At 38.9% G+C, this 26250-nt stretch overlaps 1 protein-coding gene across 2 annotated transcripts in view; it reads left to right on the top strand.

The window, feature by feature from the left end:
* Positions 1-26250, top strand: part of MAGI2 (membrane associated guanylate kinase, WW and PDZ domain containing 2) — a 1338731-nt gene that overhangs the window by 994041 nt on the left and 318440 nt on the right. For both annotated transcript variants that reach the window (XM_060020317.1, XM_060020318.1), the window contains exon 8: positions 24598-24719. In XM_060020317.1, the coding sequence (XP_059876300.1) occupies positions 24598-24719 (122 nt within the window). The remainder of the gene's footprint in view (positions 1-24597; positions 24720-26250) is intronic.

Below are 26250 nucleotides of genomic sequence, written 5' to 3'. Positions count from 1 at the left end.
AAATACGTGACTGACTTTTCCAGAACTCTTCTTCTGATAGAGAAATTTTTATTTTTTATCTATTGTGTCATGTTGTTAATGTTATTTGGGTGAATAACAAAACCCAAATGCAGAGGATGAAAAACTGAAGATGTTCTCACTCTCCATCAAGATCTACCTCTGTTTTCTCCAATCATATTCTGTTTAGCAATAATAATCTAGATGGTAGAGGATTACAGACTAATGGCATTATTGCTAAATTATTTTTGTAGTAAATTGTTCAAATTGTTATTGAGCTTTTACGAAGCGTCAGGCCCTTCTCTGCACTGGGGAGGTGCTGATGAGGACGACCTGTGTGCTCCCTGCCCTTGGGCATCTCCTTCATGAACACTTGTCTTGAATAGTTTGACCCACCATCTTCATTTGGAAAAACCCCAATTTTGGCACCACAGTCAGTCATTTCCAGGGAAGGTGAATTCACTTCCTTTGCCAAACGCAATTTTCTAACATAGTATCTAATTCTCTAACATCATGTAGATGCTCAGTAGATGCAAAAATTAAGATATGTACATGGAGGTATCACTAATTGCAAAAATAAAGGGAAATCACTTGTAAATAGTTATAAGGCTCCTATTCCTACTACATTGCTCATCAATTAAAATACACATATATTTTAATAATAATAATGTAGCTGCAGCTCCTGGTTAAATTTATCAACATTAAAGATTTTCAATAAGTGCTACCTTCTCTTAATTTGTTGAATTAGACTGTCCCTTGCCTAAACCTATTACATCTGAAATCCAAGATATTTCCATGTAAGGAAAGAGAATGGAGGTATGTGACATACCAGATCTCATCTTTAATACACTCTCTTGCAGAATTCATTGAACAAGAACCTTCTTCTAAGTTGAGATATTGGCAAACTCCATAAAGAGCCAGATAACAAATACTTTAGGGGGCCAAATGGCCTCTGTCACAACTGTTCAGCTCTGCTGTTGTAGCTTGAAAGCAACCGTAGGCGACACTTAAATGAATGGGTGTAGTATGTTCCAGTAAAACTGTATTAACAGAAACAGGCAGCTGGCCAAATTTGTCATGCAGAACATGGTTTGCTGACCCTTTGCCGTATTTGAAATCTTCAGATTCTTCTTCCATGTCCTCAACTGCTTTCCAATGTGAGAAACAGTATTTAAGTCAAACCTTCTTTCTCTGTCTAACTGTCACAGAGGTGAGAGACCCACATGACCGAAAGCAATGCTTCCTACCTTCTTGATCATTGAGGCGTGTGTTCTTCAAGTAAAGATCTGCTGCTGGTAGTTAGCTATTGAATTGGACATTAGCTATAAGCGTAAAAGAAAATGGTCCTCATTATCATTACATTTCACATGGTTTGCTTTGTACTTGTTTTTGCTTAAATTACATTTCTTTCTACATTTCTTCACTTCATTTTTCATGTATCATCACCATAGTAAGAAAATTATTTGTAATTTAGTCAGTTATATCTTAATATAATTAGATCAGACTAACACATTTAATAGTTTTAGATTTCAGGTGATTGTGAGGTCTTAGATACAGGTCATAGTGAGTCAAATAGTTTAACTTCCTTCAGACTGCATCCAGTTCTACTATTTGTCATGGCTTTTTCCCCATTACATGATTCCATAAGGTATACCAATAGCAACAGTTAGGTGTGTGTGTGTATCAGACCAATCAAAAAATTGAGACAGATAATCCAAACCTCCAGATAATTTTAAGTAGAACTCTATGCCAATATTTCTTGGAAATGTCTTTTGGAAGAAAATAATTAAAATACCTCAACTTGTGAACATTATATGTTTATATTACATAGTGGGTTCTCTGTAGAGCTATCATTTTTGGTGTTTAATTACATACCCAATTACACAATTAGAGATCTGGTTACAAAATACGAAAAACATTCCACCTTCCTACCAAGTGGCAAAAAAGCCTATGCAGGGACACTGGAAGTCTAACTTAGCAGTCAGTTACTCTTCACACAGACCAACAGCTGGGAGAGGAAGTTGTGGAGTGGGCTGTCTGTCATCAGCAGGGCACGTCAGATTGAAATCAGCCTTGTGCCTCTGACACAGTTGCACACACACTCATCCAACCTCAGACAAGCAGGTAGGATTTCAGCAGTCAATAGCAGGAAAGTGTCTGTACAACTTGAAACTGGAAAACCTGGATTGAATCATTTTTGACCACTATTTATTGGTGACTTTACTGTGCCATAATGCTGTCCTGGGCAAATGCAATTTTAAGGTTATAGGTTTAATATATTTAAAACTTAGAAGAATTATCATCATAATCATATAAGTATCATGTCATCAAAAGAGTTAACATCTACTGAGGGCTCAGTATGCGCCATGAAGCGGGCTAAGAGCTCAACAGTCTTTAAGCACGTTTATAATCCTCTCTATAGTGTAATGAGGCAAACTGTCTTAAGTTGACAGATGGGGAAACTCTGGCTGAGGAAGTTGAGTAACTTACCCAGCATCACACATTATTGAGAGGAATGGGCTCAGGCACTGTGACTGCAGAGCCCAGGCTCCAAACTCTTGCTCGAAACGCATCCCATAAACGTAGTGTTCATAATCCTCACATGATGGTCTGAACAAGCTTCTGGGACTCGTCACTGGAGAAGAATAAGGAGTCCCCAGAGAACATCTCCTCCCTGGCTGCACTCTAGTAGTGTCACGGGAGGGTTCCGACAGTGGGAGCCATGCTGTGCACAGCCCCATCAGGCTGGCTTCTAACTCACTCATTCTGAGCCACCAGCTCCATTACCCATGACTTGAGAGTGGCCCTGGACACCACAGCCCCCAAGAGTGAGACTAGCAAGTCCTGAATGAAGAAGAGTCCATACTATGTGGGTCTCAACATAGGGACGTTGCCCCTCGTTTGGAGCTATAGAGACAGCCACGCAGGTCTGTATTTTAGAGAACAGTGAGCCATACTCAACATCTTTCCTTATTTCATCTGAAGACAGGACAGACAGACCACATTTCTGCTCAATGTAGACGCAGAAAGAGGTTAGCCCTAGTTTTCCTGACACTAAATCCTTGATAGTACAGCACTTAGCAATGTATTACAAAGTCCTGAAGTTGCTAACTAGAAATGTAACTGTCACTGTTCATAAAGAAAGGGAAATTTCTTTAATGAAAAAGTGCAAAATGTAGAGTTGAACAGCTGTGACTTTTGTATAAATGTGTCTTTCTCTCCTCTTTTGTGGAATTATGTCTGCTGGGTTACTTTTGTATAAATGTGTCTTTCTCTCCCCTTTTGTGGAATTATGTCTGCTGGGTTACATTTTGGTTTCAATGGCAGTTATACAATTTGCTTAACTAGCTAGCCCAGAAGACACAATTTCCTGGGACAGCTTTCATGCAAAGCTGCCTTTGCTGGCACAGACGGAGAAGCAAACCATACAACTACCGTGAAAATAATAGTGGAGACTGACAGATGTGATTTTCATGTAAAGGTTTTACAAGTTTTCATGTGATATCACACATCTGCTACTATGAAATGTTACTTGTGTGCAGTTCCAGAAAGTATGAAAGATACTGTATAATATCTCCAATATAACATTAAATGTGAAAGGAAAATTGCATTCGTTTCATGGTTAATGATGAGTATTTGTCATGATGTAGCAAGTTGGAAAGTGGTTAGAGAGGATTTTAACTCAATTGCATATCTTAAGAATGTTTCTCTCCTTCATGCCTTTGAGTAGTTTTCTAAATATTCTAAGAAAATGCTTACTAACTTCAGAATTTTTGAAAAGTCAGCATAAATGTAAAACATTTCCAATTAGAAATCAACATAAAAGAATACCTTTTAAAATCTTGCTTGTTCTTAGAGAATCTTTTTTCTATATTGAAAGTTAATTTTTCAAACTTTCAACGTTTTCTTCAATCTTCAAAAACTAGCATACTGTTTTGCTGCTTTTAAACAGCTATTTAACAAAGAAATCCTTTCTCCAGCTTAACAGATTTGTGTAATAGAACACTGAAGTGCACTGCTGATGAATTTGCTCAGTGATGTTCTCATCTAAAGTGAGCTCTAAATTTTGTCAGTAGCATTTGGTCATGTCAATTATTATCACTTAGTGGCCGAGAGTATGGGCTGCAGCGTTTCACAGTATGTCAGCCCTGCAGCTTCCTAGCTGTGAGACCTTGAGTAGACAGATTATGGAGAAGGAGGAAGTGGAGGAGGATGAAGACCAGAGAGAAAGGAGAAAGGAGAGAGGGGAGGGGAGGGGAAGAACTTCTATTGTGCACCTACTACGTGCCCAGCAGTATTCTAAGTGCTTTACATATACTAACTCATGTAATCCTCACAAAGCAAAACAAAACAAAACAAAACAAACAACAACCAAAACTATGAAGTCTGTGTTACTACCCCCATTTTATAGATAAGGAAACTGAGACACAGAATATTTTTACAAGTACTAAATAATGAAGCCAGAATATGAATCTAGGCAGTCTCATCACACAGCTGGTGTTTAGCACTTAACACAGGTATGTAGGAAGTGCTCAACAAATATTAGTTAGTTGTATTTTATCATATGTATCCCAGTGACATAGATAAGGACTCTCCTTCTGGCACTACTTGCTTTTCCAGTTCTTTCACGGTAAAATACACCCCAGCAGTGAACAATTCTAAGGGAAAGTATTTGATCTGTAAGAAACATATAACTTAATCTCACGGTTAGAGTGTGCCACATTGAATTAAAAAAATAGCATTTATTCTAATTCCATAAGCCCACTGAAAATGATGAAGCAAGGACCGCAGAGTGTGGTGTTTCCATGGCTTCCAGAGGGGTTGAGGTTTCAGGGTAATTCCCAAAGAAGATATTTTTGTTGTAATTATCTCTGGTACATGCCATCTTATACAGCTGGAGAGTTGTGATGATAATAATAACGATAGTGATGTTTAAGGCACTATTTTAACTTTCAACTACTTTCACGTCCATTGTCCCAGATGATGATCACAGCGTTTACAAATGAGAGAACCAAATCTCTGAGGAGTTAAGTGAGTTCTCAATGGGCATATGGCTAGTAAGGTTGCAGCTGTCTGATGCACGTAGAGCTAAGAAAGACCTTTTAGTAGAGTAGCTATGTTTTTACACTATTATAAGCTGTTTAATTTATAAAGTATTTCTCATATTTGTTAAACAAGTATAAATCGGTTAATGAAAGGAATAAGGACATTGAAATAAATGTGGAGTATTCTATTTCTAACCAAACTACAATTGGTTCTTTTTGGCTAAGTCATTACACTTACCTTTCTACCTCCTCCTGGCTGACCGAGGCCAAGGTCATAGTATGTGGCATCCCTCCTTTCAGCCTGGAGAAGACAAGCGATCAAGCTTCATTGTGAGGGATCTCCTAGCTCAACATACATGCTCTTTACACTATGGTAGCATTTCTGCTCGCTTGTAGTTGGTAGTTCTTATTTACCCACTCTGTACTACCTGCTTGTATTATATAAAGTTCAACTGGCTATTGATCTACTTTCTTAATACTGCAGTTCAACCACAGATCAGTAGAAAAGCTTATGGCTTCCTTTTACGCTTTATGCCAGGGTCCCTCAAATATTTTCAAATTATGAGTCTTTCAAATCAAAATGAAGTCTCATGTCCAATCTCCCTTCTCACCACTACCATCCAGTCAAGATCTGGATACATGCCCCTCATCAAGCCCTTACATGAGATTAGAGATCATTTTTCATGCTGTAAGATATTTCCCCATTGCTGATTCATTTTAATATGATCAACATTTATCTTGTATACCAGTTACCTTGTCTTCCCCTGAAGGTTTTTTCAACTAAAGGTAAGAAAACTTGACTCTGTAATTGAATACACTTTTGTTAGCAACTGCTTATTCATAAACTACCTTATTTAGCAGATTTTCTGTTTCCAAATAAAAACTGTTTTAGTCACCCAGAAGTTTAAATAGGTTTAATTGCAAGTGGACTTTTACAAATAACGATAATTTATTCACTTTGACATCAGACTTCCATGTGTTTTTTTATTTTTACAATTTTAATAAATCATTTTTTGTCTTGAAGTCAATAATAAAAGACAAAAGAATTATTACTCCAGCATCATCTTTCCTTTGAGAATGTGTTTGTGAAGAAAGATGAATGCAATGTAAACACTAATGTCTTTTTTTTTTTGGTTTGTTTGTCTTTAAACCTTTTTATCAATCTAGCAAATTAAATTGGGCTCTTGTTTAGGCACTTCTGGAGAGGTTAAGCACAGGCAAACAGCACAGGATCACAACGGGTAGCACAGAGCAGGGGAACTTGGTGGTAGAGGCAGCAATGTCCCTGAGCCCTCATCATCGCAAGGAGAGATGGCAGGAATGGTCAGAACTGGAAACACCATTTTGTATACTCCCAAGGAAGGACCATGCTCCCTCCTTCTACTCCATCTTTTTTATAGGACCATGAGAGCTCGAGACTGGCCATATGAAGGCAGGGAGGTCAGACTGCACTTAGACAATGTTGTTCAAGGGACTTTCAGACAGCCTGTTGAGAGGGGTATGAACAGGTGAATGTGGGGAGTGTCATTTCTGCACCGAGAGGTCCTAGGATGCTGTCAGAAGTGCTGTCCCTCCTGCTGGACGAGGGGACCACCTATTTCTATTCCGTGTAGCTCATTGCTTGGCAACGCAGAGAAAGCTGCCACCGTCTTTCACTGGAGAATTCTGTTTGGCTTTTGCCAAGGCAATGTTATAATAAGAAGTACATCACTGTCATCATTCTGTAATTTGTGAAATACCTTTTTCGGTTATTAATTTCTCTGTGGATTAAACATGCTAGGTTTCTTGTGAGTGAACTGCAAATTGTCCCATGCTGTCACTCTGTATCACCACATACTTTGGCGTCATATCTTAGACTGAGACTAAGTTCTGAAGTGAACACATGAAGTGAAAAGTTGGTTAGAGTCAAAATTATCCTAAAAATCCCTCAGGATCATGTCGTGTGGAGACTAGCATGCTCAAACAAAATGGCTGGGTTTTCCTTTAGTGCTGGAAATGGATTCTTTCTGGAATTAAAGGGTTTGGCGGCATTTATGTCTTTCCTATCTTTAATATATACAGAACTAGAATCACATTCGGCTCAGAGAGATGCTATCAGAAGGATGGAGAAATTTAGTCAAACAGAGGAAGCAGTAGAGTGATGTCATTCTTTGGCACATTATTATGAATAAAACAGAAGATTGTCACCTTTAAGAGGTAAAATGTAATGCCCTCCTGCCCCACGTGAGAACTATAATTTCATCTTTTTCAATATGCAAATAATGTTTTTCAAAATTGTTTTTGTGTCACAGACCATAATATTAGTAATAGTTTCTCCTTTTTTGTATTCATGGTTTTGAATTTACAAAATTCAAAATTACGCTTAACCTCGCTGGCTTCTATCTGTTAAATGAGTGGTTTGGATTAGGTGATTGCTAAGGTCTCTTCTAGTTCAAGGAATATCCACTGCACCTTGTGTTAACAAGGGTAAATTTGGCCCTTTTCCTGTGTTATTCTTTTTTTTTTTTTTTTTTTGGTTTTTCATCTGTTCTCTCTTTTTTTTAATTTTTGAATTTTATTTTATTTATTTTTTTATACAGCAGGTACTTATTAGTCATCAATTTTATACACATCAGTGTATACATGTCAATCCCAATCGCCCAATTCATCACACCACCACCACCACCCCCTGTGGCTTTCCCCCTTGGTGTCCATACGTTTGTTCTCTACATCTGTGTCTCAATTTCTGCCCTGCAAACCAGTTCATCTGTACCATTTTTCTACGTTCCACGTATATGCGTTAATATACGATATTTGTTTTTCTCTTTCTGACTTACATCACTCTGTATGACAGTCTCTAGATCCATCCATGTTTCAACAAGTGACCTAATTTTGTTCCTTTTTGTCACTAATATTCCATTGTATATATGTACCACATCTTCTTTATCCATTCATCAGTTGATGAGCATTTAGGTTGCTTCCATGACCTAACTATTGTAAATAGTGCTGCAATGAACATTGGGGTGCATGTGTCTTTTTGAATTATGGTTTTCTCTGGATATATGCCCAGTAGTGAGATTGCTGGATCATATGGTAATTCTACTTTAAGTTTTTTAAGGAACCTCCATACTGTTCTCCATAGTGGCTGTATCAATTTACATTCTGATCAACAGTGCAAGAGGGTTCCCTTTTCTCCACACCCTCCCCAGCATTTGTTGTTTGTAGATTTTCTGATGATGCCCATTCTAACTGGTGTGAGGTGATACCTCATTGTAGGTTTGATTTGCATTTCTCTAATAATTAGTGATGTTGAGCAGCTTTTCATGTGCTTCTTGGCCATCCATATGTCTTCTTTGGAGAAATGTCTATTTACGTCTTCTGCCCATTTTTGGATTGGGTTGTTTGTTTCCTTAATATTGAGCTGCATGAGCTGTTTATATATTTTGGAGATTAATCCTTTGTCCGTTGATTTGTTTGCAAACATTTTCTCCCATTCTGAGGGTTGTCTTTTTGTCTTGTTTATGATTTCCTTTGCTGTGCAAAAGCTTTTAAGTTTCATTAGGTCCTATTTGTTTATTTTTGTTTTTATTTCCATTACTCTAGAAGGTGGATCAAAAAAGATCTTGCTGTGATTTATGTCAAAGAGTGTTCTTCCTATGTTTTCCTCTAAGAATTTTATAGTGTCCGGTCTTACATTGAGGTCTCGAATACATTTTGAGTTTATTTTTGTGTATGATGTTAAGGAGTGTTCTAATATCATTCTTTTACATGTAGCTCTCCAGTTTTCCCAGCACCACTTGTTGAAGAGACTGTCTTTTCTCCATTGTATATCCTTGCCTTCTTTGTCATAAATTAGTTGACCATAGGTGTGTGGGTTTACCTCTGGGCTTTCTATCTTGTTCCATTGATCTATTTTTCTGTTTTTGTGCCAGTACCATATTGTCTTGATTACTGTAGCTTTGTAGTATAGTCTGAAGCCAGGGAGTCTGAATCCTCCAGCTCAGTTTTTTTCCCTCAAGACTGCTTTGGCTATTAGGGGTCTTTTTTGTCTCCATACAAATTTTAAGATTTTTTATTCTAGTTCCATAAAAAATGTCATTGGTAATTTGATAGGGATTGCATTGAATCTGTAGATTGCTTTGGATAGTATAGTCATTTTCACAATATTGATTGTTCCAATCCAAGAACATGGTATATCTCTCCATCTGTTCGTATCATTTTTAATTTCTTTCATCAGTGTCGTATAGTTTTCTGCATACAGGTCTTTTGTCTGCCTAGGTGGGTTTATTCCTAGATATTTTATTCTTTTTGTTGCCATGGTAAATGGGAGTGTTTCCTTAATTTCTCTTTCAGATTTTTCATCATTAGTGTATAGGAATGCAAGAGATTTCTGTGCATAAGTTTGTATCCTGCAACTTTACCAAATTCATTGATTACCTCTAGTAGTTTTCTGATGGCATCTTTAGGATTCTCTATGTATCGTATCATGTCATCTGCAAACAGTGACAGTTTTATTTCTTCTTTTCCAATTTGTATTCCTTTTATTTATTTTTCTTCTCTGATTGCCGTGGCTAGGACTTCCAAAACTATGTAGAATAATAGTGGTGAGAGTGGACGTCCTTGTCTTGTTCCTGATCTTAGAGGAAATGCTTTCAGTTCTTCCCCATTGAGAATGACGTTTGCTGTGGGTTTGTTGTATATGGCCTTTATTATGTTGAGGTAGGTTCCCTCTATGCCCACTTTCTGGAGAGTTTTTTATCCTAAATGGCTGCTGAATTTTGTCAAAAGCTTTTTCTGCATCTATTGAGATGATCATATGGTTTTTATTCTTCAATTTGTTAATATGGTGTATCACATTGATTGATTTGTGTATATTGAAGAATCCTTGCATCCCTGGGATAAATCCAACTTGATCATAGTGTATGATCCTTTTAATGTGTTGTTGGATTCTGTTTCCTAGTATCTTGTTGAGGATTTTTACATCTATATTCATCAGTGATATTGATCTATAATTTTCTTTTTTTGTAGTATCTTTGTCTGGTTTTGTTATCAGGCTGATGGTGGCCTCATAGAATGAGTTAGGGAGTGTGCCTTCCTCTGCAGTTTTTTGGAAGACTTTGAGAAGGATAAGTGTTAGCTCTTCTCTAAATGTTTGATAGTATTTACCTGCGAAGCCATCTGGTCCTGGACTTTTTTTTGTTGGAAGATTTTTAATCACAGTTTCTATTTCATTCCTTGTGATTGGTCTGTTCATATTTTCTATTTCTTCCTGGTTCAGTCTTGGATGGTTATACCTTTCTAAGAATTTGTCCATTTCTTCCAGGATGTCTATTTTATGGGTATTGAGTTGCTGGTAGTAGTCTCTTAGGATGCTTTGTATTTCTGCGGTGTCTGTTGTAACTTCTCCTTTTTCATTTCTAACTTTATGGATTTGAGTCCTCTCCCTCTTTTTCTTGATGAGTCTTGCTAATGGTTTATCAATTTTGTTTATCTCCTCAAAGAACCAGCTTTTACTTTTATTGATCTTTGCTATTGTTTTCTTTGTTTGTATTTCATTTATTTCTGCTCTGATCTTTATGATTTCTTTCCTTCTGCTAACTTTGGGTTTTGTTTGTTCTTCATTCTCTAGTTCCTTTAGGTGTAAGGTTAGATTGTTTATTTGAGATTTTTCTTGTTTCTTGAGGTAGGCTTGTATAGCTATAAACTTCCCTCTTAGAACTGCTTTTGCTGCATCCCATAGGTTTTGGTTTGTCGTGTTTTCATTGTCATTTGTCTCTAGGTATTTTTTGATTTCCTCTTTGATTTCTTCAGTGATCTCTTGGTTATTTAGTAACGTAGTGTTTAGCCTCCATGTGTTTGTGTTTTTTACGTTTTTTTCCCTGTAATTCATTTCTAATCTCATTGCGTTGTGGTCAGAAAAGATGCTTGATATGATTTCAATTTTCTTAAATGTACTGAGGCTTGATTTGTGACCCAAGATGTGATCTATCCTGGAGAATGTTCCATGCGCACTTGAGAAGAAAGTGTAATCTGCTCTTTTTGGATAGAATGTCCTATAAATATCAATTAAATCTATCTGGTCTGTTGTGTCATTTAAAGCTTCTGTTTCTTTATTTATTTTCATTTTGGATGATCTGTCCATTGGTGTGAGTGAGATGTTAAAGTCCCTCACTATTATTCGTTACTGTCAATTTCCTCTTTTACAGCTGTTAGCAGTTGCCTTATGTATTGAGGTGCTCCTATGTTGGGTGCATATATATTTATAATTGTTATATCTTCTTCTTGGATTGATCCTTCGATCATTATGTAGTGTCCTTGCTTGTCTCTTGTAACATTCTTTATTTTAAAGTCTATTTTATCTGGTATGAGTATAGCTACTCCAGCTTTCTTTTGATTTCCATTTGCATGGAATATCTTTTTCCATCCCCTCACTTTCAGTCTGTATGTGTCCCTAGGTCTGAAGTGGGTCTCTTGTAGACAGCATATATATGGGTCTTGTTTTTGTATCCATTCAGCAAGCCTGTGTCTTTTGGTTGGAGCATTGAATCCATTCATGTTTAAGGTAATTATCGATATGTATGTTCCTATGACCATTTTCTTAATTGTTTTGAGTTTGTTTTGTAGGTTCTTTTCTTCTCTTGTGTTTCCCACTTAGAGAAGTTCCTTTAGCATTTGTTGTAGAGCTGGTTTGGTGGTGCTGAATTCTCTTAGCTTTTGCTTGTCTGTAAAGCTTTTGATTTCTCTATCGAATCTGAATGAGATCCTTGCAGGGTAGAGTAATCTTGGTTGTAGGTTCTTCCCTTTCCCTTTCATCACTTTAAGTATATCATGCCCCTCCCTTCTGGCTTGTAGAGTTTCTGCTGAGAAATCAGCTGTTAACCTTATGGGAGTTCCCTTGTATGTTTTTGTCGTTTTTCCCTTGCTGCTTTCAATAATTTTTCTTTGTCTTTAATTTTTGCCATTTTGATTACTATGTGTCTCGGTGTGTTTCTCCTTGGGTTTATCCTGTATGGGACTCTCTGCGCTTCCTGGACTTGGGTAGCTATTTCCTTTCCCATGTTAGGGAAGTTTTCGACTCTAATCTCTTCAGATATTTTCTCGGGTCCTTTCTCTCTCTCTTCTCCTTCATAATGTGAATGTTGTTGTGTTTAATGTTGTCCCAGAGGCCTCTTAGGCTGTCTTCATTTCTTTTCATTCATTTTTCTTTATTCTGTTCTGTAGCAGTGAATTCCACCATTCGGTCTTCCAGGTCACCTCTCCGTTCTTCTGCCTCACTTATTCTGCTATTGATTCTGTCTAGTGTAGTGTTCATTTCAGTTATTGTATTGTTCATCTCTGTTTGTTTGTCCTTTAATTCTTCTAGGTCTTTGTTAAACATTTCTTGCATCTTCCCGATCTTTGTTTGACTCCATTCTTTTTCCGAGGTCCTGGATCATCTTCCCTATCATTATTCTGAATTATTTTTCTGGAAGTTTGCCTATCTCCACTTCATTTAGTTGTTTTTCTGGGGTTTTATCTTGTTCCTTCATCTGGTACATAGCCCTCTGCCTTTTCATCGTGTCTATCTTTCTGTGAATGTGGTTTTTCTCCCACAGGCTGCAGGATTGTAGTTCTTCTTGCTTCTGCTGTCTGCCCTCTGGTGGATGGGGCAATCTAAGAGGATTGTGCAGGTTTCCTAATAGGAGGGGCTGGTTGTGGGTAGAGCTGACTGTTGCTCTGGTGGGCAGAGCTCAGTAAAACTTTAATCCACTTGACTGCTGATGGGTGGGGCTGGGTTCCCTCCCAGTTGGTTGTTTGGCCTGAGGCAACCCAACACTGGAGCCTACCTGGGCTCTTTTGTGGGGCTAATGGCGGACTTTGGGAGGGCTCACACCAAGGAGTACTTCCAAGAACTTCTGCTGCCAGTGTGCTTGTCCCCATGGTGAGCCACAGCCACCGCCTGCCTCTGCAGGAGACCCTCCAACACTAGCAGGTAGGTCTGGTTCATTCTCCCCTGGGGTCACTACTCCTTCCCCTGGTTCCCGATGCACACACTACTTTGTGTGTGCCCTCCAGGAGTGGAGTCTCTGTTTCTCCCAGTCCTGTCGAAGTTCTGCAATCAATTCCCACTAGGCTTCAAAGTCTGATTCTCTAGGAATTCCTCCTCCTGTTGCCGGACCCACAGGTTGGGAAGCCTGATGTGGGGCTCAGAACCTTCACTCCAGTGTGTGGACTTCTGTGGTATAAATGTTCTCCAGTCTGTGAGTCACCCAACCAGCAGTTATGGGATTAGATTTTGCTGTGATCGCACCCCTCCTACTGTCTCATTGTGGCTTCTCCTTTGTTTTTGGATGTGTGGTATCTTTTTTGGTGAGTTCCAGTGTCTTCCTGTCGATGATTGTCCAGGAGCTATTTGTGATTCTGTTGTTCTCACAAGAGGGAGTGAGAGCATGTCCTTCTAGTCCGCCATCTTGGTTTAGGCTCCGGCAGCCATTTTCCTGTGTTAAATAAGCCTCGTTATTTTCTCTTTATGCGTGCTGATCAAAGAGTACTTAAAATGTAAAAGCATTTTCTTTCCATTTCTACTTGTTATTTGGCTAGACAATAACATATATTACCATTCTTTTATTTTATTTTAATGATTTTAACAATCCCATCATGTGAGTGTTGAAGAAAGAAGACTTCCGAAAATGGTAGGTTATTATAATAGAATCCCCTTACAAAGCTCTGACAACAAACATAAGTGTATTTGATATCTACAGATATGAGACTGATTATCATTAAATAAAAATTCAGAAAGATAAAGATAAGGTTATAAACAAAAAGTCAGGTAAGAACTATATTTGTCTCACTGCTGTCAAAGCTGAATACATTTGAAAGGATATTGTTTTCCTTTTTTTACAGTACAAGATGACATTGTTAAACATTATTTATTACTAGTGTTTAACAGATGACTTTAGATGAAATTATGTTATAATAGACAGCTAATTGTGTAATAAAAATGGACGGATCACACATTTTTTATTATCAAATTTCATATGTTCAATCTAGCTAAGTAAGATGAACTTTTAAATTATCAAGAAAAAAATTATATCCTGTGGCTGAGCTTAACTGGATCTACTATAGGCAAAAAGAGACTATTTGGTTTGATAAACCAATAAAATTAATTTTTCATTAATGTAGTCCAGAAGAAACTCCTCACCATTAGGTGTGTGGTTTCTGAAAGCTTATTAAATACCATTTATTGAGTCTGTCATAATGAAAAGAGCTTAGTTCAAATTTCCATTAAGCACAACATTCATATACAGAGGTTGACAAAGTCCCCTCATTTTATTCTTACTTCACTTTCTCCAGTTTTAATTGGGCATCAAAAAACATATGAATATATTTTCAGATAGATAAAATGATAGGAATTATTATCTTTCTTTTTTCTGTTATATTACTTAGTAAGTTAGTTGGGGGCATTGGCTTAATATGTAAATAGTTAATAGCTATATGTCAACCCAGAAAAGTCATATTAATAGCTACCGTCTACTAAGCACTTGGTATGTATTAAGCATTTTACATAATTCATTTAGTCATTACCACAACACTGTATGTTAGATACTATTATTCATGTTTTACAGACAGAGAAACTTAAGGAAGCCAGGCCATCAAGCTCGTAGGCGGTAGAAATAGAGTTGCAGCCCAGGGCAGGAATTAAGAGACCTGATGCTGTCCATATTTAAGTTACACTTGACTCCCATACTCTCGGTACAACAAGATAATATTAAAATCTATACAGTGCTTGATCTTTAAACACTTTCACATATTTCTCTTCAAAACAGTCCTATGAGGTGAATAGGATATTTACAGGTGAGGCCATTGCAGTTCAGAGATATTAGGGGAACTTTACAAAGGTAGTGAGAGGTAGACTTAATCTTCAAATGTGGTTTAAACTTCAAACGGTGGTTTGATCTTAAAAATAACAGAGAATGATAACTGAGACTCATTGTAAGTGGCTTTCACTGTGGTGAAGCCCAAGAGGTCCATGTGAGATTGAGGAAACCAGAGTGCAGGTGGCTCCTCTCACCTATGTTACTGCTCACGGCCTAATCCACCATTTACAGGTAACTCTTATGTGAGCGTTAAGGGGAGGGTCTTACCTGCACTCGAGGTTCCCCCTTGTTACCACATAAGGAATTTCTATAAGTAATTGAGTAAGTACCATGTTTTCATTTCTTATTGTATCACTGGACTTCAGCAGGACCTAACCTGTCCTTTTCAAGGTTTGAGACAAGACATACGTAGTTGTTATTATTGACTACCCCCATTCTCACTCACATACAACTCTAATCTTACTCATAAATATTAGTGCAGAATCTTATTATCATTATCATGATTGCCAGAGACAGTGGCCCATGTTCAATTTCCAGAGTTGGTAAGGGCAAAGTTCAAGAAAAGTAGAGTTAGGATTAGCCCTAAGTGAGGCTAAAAGGCAACCCTTGGAGGAGACTCTTCTAGTTTGAAAACTAGGTCACCCAGAGCCGGTCTCCTGGCTCCCCACCCATATTCTCATTATCATTTCATTGCTCACTTTTTACAATATGCAAAAGATACACACACATATGTGTTTTCTTATAAAACATATTCAGCCCCTGTTTCGATGCACATAATCATTGGATTCTTTAAAAAAAATCATTTAATAATCAAAATAATGTGCTATATTTTCACAGTTTTATCTTCCAAAAACCAGCATGTAATTTACAGTGCTGTGAAAGTTTCCAGTTTCACAAATAACACTGATAATTGAGAATCACCTGGCTGAAGTAGTCACAGATTACTCAGATCTTCTCTGCAGATTCTAGGTATCCGGCAAAAGATCTTTTTCTCCCTAAGACTCATCAAAAGTACTTTTAATCTCGCTTTGTTTTCTAATTCTTCCTGCATTACTTTCTAACATATGAAAGGAATAGCTATGTGTTTTATTTTTCTCTGGTCTTAACAGTGTTAGAGACTCAGTAGTCAAGAATAATATTTTTTTGATCTTTTTCTCACTCTGAACGTTAGACTTGGAAACCTGGGGAGGTTTGCTATTATATAAAGTTGGAATTATCTTCCTGTCGTGTTGACTTTCAAAATCTCACAGTCTTGTTCCCAATCGTGTCCATATCCCCTCACTGGCACTCTTTCCCTGACTCCCTCCTTCCTGGATAATCCTAGACATTAGTGATGTCACCTTCGTGATTCCTCACTGTTCTGAGTGTCCTTGGTAATTCTCTGACTCACCTCGATGTCAGGCCCAAAGTATTCCTGTACCCATGGCTGTGTATGTCTAACATTATATATGAGTGATGTGTCTGCACAGGTTTTTGTACTGAATCATATTTTTTGGAGTTCACTAGACTTAGGCTATACTGTGACTTCACATTTTAACAACTCATACCTAAGTTATTAATAAATTGCAGTCCAGTTCAACATACAGTATATAACAAGTCAGATTATTCTCACCCTTCCCAGCACATTGTAAGGTCTAGTTCCCTGGGTAATGTGATTCTTCACAGTCAGAGAGCATCTTGTCCATCCTCATAACACCGGGTAAGTACAATAACCAGTACATTGGAGGTAACGACTAAATGATGCTGAAATGACTAAGAATTCTAGGGAGCACTGCAACTTTTCCTATGTGGTTAATATGGCCAAACTCATTCTGTAATCCCTCCAAGTTCAGGAATAAGGCACATCCTCCAGGATGGAGACTTTCCAAGTTATGGCCAGCCATTAGACTAAAGCCATAATGGAAGGAGGGAAACTTGAAACAAAACCAAACCTCATCCCATGGCTTGGAAGTATCCTCCCCTCTTGAAGTTCATCCTCTCCCCCGTGCCTGCTGCTCTCATGGTACCACCCACATGCAAACATACGCATGTGTGTATTCACGACCCCCATACTCTGGCTAAGCAGGATGGATATTCCCAAACACCTTTGAATCCACTGTTCTCCTCCTAAAATGCCTCCTTCTCCATCTGGCAAAATACATCTATCCTCTTAGAATCTGCTTAAGTGTCACTTCCTTTGTGAAGCATCCCTGAACCATCAGCCTAAGTTGTCTTTTCTTCTTTGGAGTCCCCACTTTGTGCATACAAATTTTCTGACCGCTTATAAAGTGACCAACTCAGCCCAATTTACCCAGGACAGTCCAGGTTTTAGAAAAGGAAGTCCCGTACCCTGGGAAACGCTTTAGTCTTAGACAAACCTGGGGTTGTTGGTCATCCAGCTTGTGTGCCTGCCCCGTTGGAGTATGGGCCCCCTTGGTGAAGGGGTTGTGTTGTATTCATTTTCGTGTTCCCAGTGCCTAGCACACTGATCCATTCATGAAAGTGTACATGAGACTTAAAGGACTAAAGCCAGTGAGTCAGGGTTGGCAGACACCAGTGGAGGAGAATTGATGTAGTCTTGTCTCTTAATACTGAAAGATGTTGAAATAGTGTAGTCTTTTAGTCTCCTTCTAGCTAAGCTCTATTCTCCAAGTTTATAACTCATTACTTTTGCTCAATCTCTTGTTACCTTTGATAACAATAACCTCCTCCTGCACCCCACAATAAAATTTAAGAGAGGTGTTTATGGGAATGGGGAGGGATGGATAAAAAACATTTTTACATGCATGCCTACTGGCTCTGAAATTTTAAAAAATGAGTCTATGTATCTTGCAGGTCCTGGGGGCTTCACGGCATGATTGACAGTGCACAGTGTCATTTCTGCTGAGAGTAAAATATCAAGTTTTCCAAGTAATTGGTAAACAGCAATGGCTAAGCAATGAATCCCCCTTATACATAAGATACACATAAAATACACATTACAAATCAATGCCAACTGAATAAATTGCCACTACTACTAGGGAAGGGAAGAGAGCTCACCTATCTGAAAATATATCCACATTTGGGAAACTCTGCCTGGTGGGGAATGGAGGACAGACTCCTTAGCTGTGAGAGTGTCAGCACGAATATAAAAATACTCTTCTCAGTTGGCCATGATTCCGCCTCCCACCTGGACACTATGTCCCCAGATCAGACACCCTCATGTCCAGAAAGAGCAAGAGAAAGTAACACGTGACTCAATCTTCCCACCCACATTCATAAAGCAAATTCACATTTCCCCCAGGTACAGTAGGGAATAATGAATGGACATTTATAGAAAGAAAATGATCACTTAAGTGTTAGAATTGGGAAGAAGTCTTTCAAGAGGCAGGATTCAATTAGTCTGTTTTTAGAAAATACTCCAAGTAAAATAGATTTAATTCTTCCATTTATCCAAAGCTCATTTTTTAAAAAATAAAGTATATTTAAAACATTAGTCTTTAATCTAGTACTTCTAAAATTTCTAGATTTTCAAAGCACTGTAAGGCATACATGATAGTATGGAAAGCCTATTTTATAGTTTTTTTTGTTTGTTTTATCTCCCCTGCTAGACTGTGTGTCTGATTGATCTTTGCCCCTACCTGCACCCACTACCAAAGTGCCTAGCAAAGACTATTTGAGAAACTAATATCTGATGAGTCACAGTAGCATTTATTGAGTACTTACATCCAGGCACTGGTCTTAAGTGATTGACTCATTTTAATTTATTTAATATGCACAACAACTTTATGAGGTGGTCTTACTTTTATCCCAGCTTTATAGATGAAAAATTCTGAAGCACAGGGAGGGTAAATAATGTGCGAAAGATCATATGCCTAGGATGTGGTGGGGCTTGGATGTGAATTCCAGCAATGTGACTGCAGTGACCAAGCTCTTAACAGTGTCCTGCCTTCTATCGAGAGGGTTGGCCCCAGAAGATCCCTGTAGAGTTATTATCTTCTCTTAGTTTCTGAAGCAAGAGGAAGTTTTTATTCCATCTGTCTCAACTGGATAGTAGAGAAAACTTTATGGGGTCTTCCCAAAGCTTGTATTTAAATGAATAAAAATACAGACAGGGAGGGGGCAGTGTGTGTGTTTGGCTACCAGTGTAGCTACAGTTTAGGGGTTCAGATGTGAGGAAGCAACATACATACACTTTCCTGACCATCCAGGAGTATGGGAGTCAGAATTAGGGTCAAGCAAAACCTGTGGAATTCCAAGCAACCTGGAAATTCATACTGTGATTCCATTCAGGAATTATTCTCTCTTTAAAAAAATATATGCTCCCAGTAAAATAGATTTTGGGAAGCCCCAAAAGGAGCAGGTTTGCATAGAAGGGATGACATACTGAGCTGCAACCCCAAACCCCAAGCCAGCCTTCCCACACCCAGTGCTGAGTAGCTGCCTCCTGGCGCTCCCATATTTTGTCCCTAATGTAGTGCTTTGCCATTTGAGCACATTTCTGTTGTAACACAGACAGCAGATCCAAATCTTTCATCACCGAAGTGGGATGGCTTTTTCACTATCACGAGAAAGTCTTGAAAGATTCTCTGTTTTGAAAGATTCCGTGGATCATTACCCAAATGCAGATTGGTTAGAGCACATAAGTTGGCCCTAAGCTTCACCATAAGTTCTGTCACAACATGTATTTTATGGAAGAGTTAAACTGGAAAACAGCAAGATCTATGACCTTTCATGCACGCCTGTCTCCCTCCAGGCGTTTATTCAACAAATATTTATTGAGCACTGGCTACCTCATGCATTGGAGTAATTAGCGTAGCCACCTTGATCATCTTGGAAATATTTTACTCGTGGTGCAGTCTCCACTTGAAAGCTGCTGTCTTCGTCTCTCACATTGAGCCAAAGATCCATTTCTAATCTGTCAGCTGAAGTCAAGACGATGTGATAGTGACCAGTGGGTACAAAAGGTGTCATTTGTGACTATGCACTAAAAGTGCCCCTCTCCAAAAACCCAGGAGAAGCCTGGTGGAGAGTTAACAGGCTGGAGTATGGAGGGAGCGCTGGTAGTGAGGGTCAGATGATGGCCTTCGTCACCCAGCAGACCTGTCCTTTGTGTACTGATGGGCTCGGGATGTACGACTTGCCCCGTTTCTTCCATTGCTTCCCCACGGTGAAGGAGGTGGCAGTCACACAGGACTTTGAGCTGGGACTACCTCTGGCAGCATATCATCCATCAGCTGCAAAGATTTCCTTCCCTCTGTTGCATGTCTCACCCTTTTGTTGGCACGTGTCCTCTCTTCTAGAGCAAAAGAGCATTTCCTAGTATTCCCCAGGGCCCTACACAGAAAAAGAGACTTCCAGTTGAATAAGGCAAGAAAGTCCTTATTCAACTACCTTCTCACACCTTCTCAGCTTCTAACTTAGGGGATTGCAACCCTCGCTGCACTACAGAGTTATCTGGGAAGCTTTTTTTTTAAAATGTCAATGCTCGTACCCCATTTGGAGGTTGTGGCTCAGTTGAGTTAGGGTGGGCCTGAGTCCTCTCTGTTTTTGTTTGCTTTTTAAGTTCTTCAGGTTCATCCAGAGCTACAGAATACTGCCACATACGAACTTATCTTAAGTTTCCATTCCATTCCATAATGAAAAGGGGAGGTAGAAGTTAAGCTGCAAATGAGTGACTGTACTGGCAAAGAGAAGGTGATGGAATGTCATCCTTGAATATCCTGTTCACTTTGCCATTCCCACATGGAAGGATCTCATATCAGTAGTCTTTCCTTTTTGTAAAAGGAAATGGGGTTGTTGGGATCTACCCTCCTCAGAATATGTCTCTTACCCCCTTAGCTCTTAACACCTAAAAATTCTATTACTAAAATATGATAATAAACTAGATTGAACTAAAGAATAAGAACTCTTGGTAGCTTCCCAGGCTCCTGTTCAGTACAGAGCTGGATGAACTAGCTAATAATTCTCTCACAGAGCCTAAACAATGAGGGGGAGGACGACATTTGTCATTCATGTCCTTTTACATATTGTAAGTCCCCCAAATCCTTGCTAAAAGGACTTCAAACTATTCTTATTGGAAGCACAAGGAAGACAAGGCTTCTCTATTCAGCAACAATCATATTTCTTTGTAATAGCTCTTTTAAAGCTTGGGAGCATTTTAAATTCTAAATGAATGACTTTATTTGTGACAATGCAAATGTTCTGTAGCAATTAGCTCAGGACACTAAAGCCATCCCAGCTTCCACTCTTTGTCAGGTACAAGTCATACCAGACGAGTTCATTGGTATTTTCATTCTCTGTGAAATGTAGAACTTCACTTTGATGGTGAATGGAATCTTGTCAACATGGTTTCCGTAAAGCAAGTGGCTATGACTTTTCTAAGGAAGTAATTATATGCGGGTAGCAAGTTGGAGGAACCCAACTGTATAGTAAATCTACCCCAGAAAGTTCTTGTAATGTATTTTCTAAGAATAAAGTTACGCATATGATGAACAACGACCTAGAAAAACAGAAACAGAACAGATAGGAAATGAAGAAAGCTAATACTTCGGTACACCTCAGAACTTTTCTGATTTCTCAAAATTAGTAACATATATTTGCAGACAAAAGTTTTAAAACACATATTCATCATGTAACAAAAAAAATATTCTCTCTCACTATGTCCAGTGCTTAGTATACAAAATTGAATAACACATGGACCCTGTATACAGGTGTGCACAGTCTAGAGAAGGAAATAAACATGAAAATCAGTTATTAAAACACAGTATGATAAGGTTACTAAATTCATTATCGTGTCATTATCATTTAGGATGTTGTGTACTACATCACAGAAACACCTTTATCCAAGACCTGGAAAGAATGATCTCAAGAGAGTCAGTAACAGGAATGCTATGTCCTTCAGAACGACTGTCTTGAGTTTATCTTAAATACTGTGAAGAATATAACTGGTTTCTCTTGCTTGCTGAATTAGCAGCTTGAAAGCTCAAAGCTAATTTGCAACATAACTCTAGTAAACAAATAGGATCCTATATTATTAATTTTGTCTATTGATCTTCCACCTAGACTCAACTAACTTCACCCTGGATTTTGTTTACTTTTCCTTGTTGTTGTTCTTTAAAAGGGCCTCAGATTCTCTTGACTATGAGGCAGGGTGTAAGAAAATAAATAAACTGTGATGACAGAGGTCTGTTGAAGGTTTTATGACAGCCAAGGGGAGGAGCACAACACAGGCAGAGAATGTTGCTGGGTGGGGTTGGAGAAGGAGTTATGGAACAGATGGAAAAAACAGTGTAATAGTAATGACAATAACAGCAACAGCACTTATAAATAATAGTAATAGAGAATAACTATACTTTGAAAATAAAGAACAACTATACCTTACAAGTGTGGGGTCCTCCCTGTATATCTGTACTTTGCAAACATTATTTCTCTTATCTTCACAGCAACTCCAAGAAGTAGATATTAATGTCCCTATTTTACAGACGGGGATATTGGTGCTCAGAGAATTTAGTGATTTGCCTAAGATGCCACCTCAAACTCAGGCTGTCTTGCTTCAGCTGCTACACCACTAATGCTCTCAGTCTCACGGGAAAAGAGAAGAGGCTTGATAGGGTGTTGCTGATTTGAGTGGCTCCGAGTGTATCCAAAGCAAAAGGTGCATGTGGTGATGCAGCCAAAGGAGAAGATATGGAGATGAGTAAGGGTGGAGTCAGGAAGAATGTTTCTTTAGGCAATAGGAAGATTTCAAAGGAGTTTAGTAAGAGACAATGGAGAAAAGGGAAGAGGGGCTTCGAATCTGCCCCTCCTGAAATAGAGTGGTGCTGTCAGAGTTTATGGAGTTAAGGAAGCTTTGAAAGCTCATACTGTAGTTCACTACACACCACGGATCATGGTGACTCCTTGGTGACAAGAGCAGTACAGCAGATTTTACTTCCAATGGAAAATAATCTTATGTAAGACACATTTACTTTGAACCCCGTACCAGTGAGTACCGTTACCAAAGAACGTTATAAGCACCCCTTTCCTAAATAGCATCCTAACCTATACCAGCGGCAATATTAGCGAGAGGTTCTGGTGCTTTTAAAGACCCTCCCCCCGGTAAAGCCTCCTCTCTGGACTCAAAATGAGGACAGTGTCAGTGATGATAAGATGATGATGGTGTTGGCCATGATGATAACAGCTGCTGCTAGTCACTGAGCATGTCTATGCTTGAAACCCTGGGCCAATATTCATTATTTCATTGAATCCTCACAACTGCCCAGGAGGAAGCCAATACTGTGCCCATCTTAGAGATGCAGACACTGAGGTTCAGACTCAATAACTTGTGCAAGGTCACACAGCAAATCAAGGGGCAGAGCGGGATTTTGAATCCAGGACTAGGTGACTCCAGAGCCTGTGTGGCAGCAGCTCCCCTGCCCCGACCTCATGAGGAAGTAACTAGATACTGCAGTCGTCTTATTGTGTTTCTTGCAATCGCTTTTCTGTCTCACCAGGAATTATCTGACTTATACTAACAGAAAATTGGTTGTTGAGATTTTGTTTCTTTTACCTCTTTCCTTTTCTTACGAGTATTTATAGACCTAAAATAAGAGGATTGCGTGTGCACATTAAGTATGTGTACACTCGTCAATGTGAAATCATACATTGAGAAGAGAAGGTATGTAAGGTAAAGGATGAATTTTAGAGACAGATGTGGTCCATTCCCAGCGTTTTCACTTCTAGGCACATGATTTAGAGCAAGTCATTTGACCTCTTGTGTGTCAGTCTCATCACCTTTAAAATGGGGATAATTAGAATTCAAGACTGTTGCCATGAGACTTGACCGAGGAAATTTGTATATAGTACCTGGCACAGAGTTAAGTACTGAGTAATTGTTCATTCCTCTTCTAAGCCCTCTCTCCTCTTCATGCTCTCACACAATAATCCTGTTTTTGTTTGTACAAAGAACCAAGATCAGTGTACATGCCCCCTCTCTAGTGGGGCATGTATACGTAGAGAAAGAGCTACTTGACACTGCTGCTAGGCAGGGTTATGGTTCCCACCCTCTCCATGGACAAGAAACTCTAAACTTTATACAAGAATGCATCACACTGTAAGAATACTATAAGGAATTCTTAAACTCTAAGCCCTTGGTTTAGCTGATCCACACTTGCTTAAAAATGCTCTGTGTCTGATATCTAGAAGTTTATTGTCTCACTAGGGAGAATGTAAATACTCTGCTTTTGACTGATCTCAGTATCAGTCATCCTACAGGTATTCCACAACTCCTAAATATCCTTAGGAGTGTTTCCGCACAGTCCTTTAATCCAAGTCTGTCTGATTCTAAAATGTGTGGACTTCAGTTGCTCTAAGAGTAAAGCAATCAGTGAATTGACCTTATACTCATGTGGTTGGATATTGGGACTTTACAAAGCTTAGAAACACTTTACAAATACATTTTTCTTCAGCACCCTTTGGTATAAATTTCATTTCTTGGCCATTTATTTGAATGCACCAAACTCGTCTCAAACTAACACGGTAGACCAGAAAGCTAGTTCACGTTCTAGTTCTTTTGGCTCAATCATGCATAACTTAAATACAATACTGTATGATAGAGCCATTGAGAGCTCTGCTCTTGTCAGGGAAATGCGTACCGTACACAGGCCAGCCCCAGCAGAGGCCTGACTGCGTGCTGGTGGGGTATTCAGCTAGAGCTATTCATATGTTCTCTTAAATGACTTTGCCCCACTGTTATCCTAATTTGAAATTTTATTTTTCAGCCACATAAATAGAAGAACACAGTTTGAAAACCCTGTCCTGGAAGCAAAAAGGAAGCTACAGCAGCATAACATGCCCCACACAGAACTTGGAACAAAGCCCCTGCAGGCCCCAGGTTTCCGAGGTTAGTACCTGTCAGCACGCAGTGTTTCAGAGAGAAAGACTATCGAACTGCCTGCTCTCCAGATAGGCCTTTATCTTGGACCATTTCATATAATTGATTTGCTTTCCCCAGACCCCCCAATTAGCTTTAGCTGGGTGTTTGCTCTGTCTCCAAACTCATGCATTTAGCACTCACGAGTGAATGTAACGCCTCGGGTAGCACCTTATAGGAATTTACAGCACGTCGCCAGGTAGAGCTGAAAGGGTATGACCGTGCTACCGTAAACTGCAGAGATTCATAGAGACTCATAAGTTTGTCCTCAAGTGACCAAGCACAAGAATGAGGCTTGTTCTCCTTTGTGACAGTAGACAGCTACTCATCGACAGTACCTAGGCCCAAACCCGCCTGCCCTCGCGCCGCCCGGGAGCGGTCACGCAGCGTGAGTGACCTGTCTTACTATGGGCACCACCTCGCCTGGAGGCCCGGGCGCATCGGTATGTCCTGGGTTGCTTGCTGCACCTCACTTCACCCTGGAGCCACACACGGGGATGAGATGCTGCACGCACTTTTCACATCTTAGTGGGCTCTCACTCACACATGAAAGCATGAAGGAGGCTCTGGTAGTCGGGAAGTCTAGATATGCCTACGGTTGACTTCACACCGTATCACTACAGCACGATAAGGATGAATGTAAAGGTCTCACTGTTGAACTTCTCTCCAAATTGTAAACTTTACTTTCATAAAGGAAACGGAGGTGACAAGATTATGTGCGTTTTTATTTATATTTTAAAGAAGTGCTCTGTCTTCTTCACAAAGATGTATGAGACGTGTAAATAGACAAAGTAAAATTCCAATAGAATGACTCATGACTTTATAGTTTGTCCATTACACATCACCTAAAATGGAACACCAGCAGACAGAATACTTAACTAAGTCACCATGTACAGTTTGGCTGTTTTAAATAGCAAATCATATCACCCAAAATGGAACAACTAAAAAAATATATAAAATACTTGACAGTGGTAACATTTAAAGCAGATGTTAATGCTAATTCCTAGTATGACTATTATTTTTCAAGCATTTAATATATGTAGTAATATACTTACTACCGATCATAGCTGAAAAAGCATGTTAAATAACAAATTACTAGTTAAAGCTCTATGAGTGGGTTCAAGTTCTGTTCAGATTATTTAGGTATATGATTTGAACATGTCAACATATTATGACAAAATATGTTACCTTTACATTCATAATTAAATCTAGAGATATTGGCTTGCATCTTGCTCACATTTTAGAGTATACTAAACGCTCTCAGGTCAGTAGAAATGGATTTATCTGGTTATCTTTATAGCATCTCATAATATAAGCAAAAGCTAACTCAGTCCCACATCCAGGCATTCTTTCTAAACAGTTTAGACATTTGAAGAGGTGCTAATATTCCACTGGTTCTATTTTTTTGGAAACAACATAGTACATTTTGGTCTTCTAGTCCTATCCCTTCAAGGTTTGGGGCAGCACCGGCCACTCACACATACCCCCTACCTGGACCTTT

The sequence above is a fragment of the Delphinus delphis genome, chromosome 9 (assembly GCF_949987515.2).
Source record: "Delphinus delphis chromosome 9, mDelDel1.2, whole genome shotgun sequence".
Taxonomy (NCBI): domain Eukaryota; kingdom Metazoa; phylum Chordata; class Mammalia; order Artiodactyla; family Delphinidae; genus Delphinus; species Delphinus delphis.
Note: the sequence above shows the minus strand (reverse complement) of the source record. Positions and strands in the feature narration are given on the sequence as shown.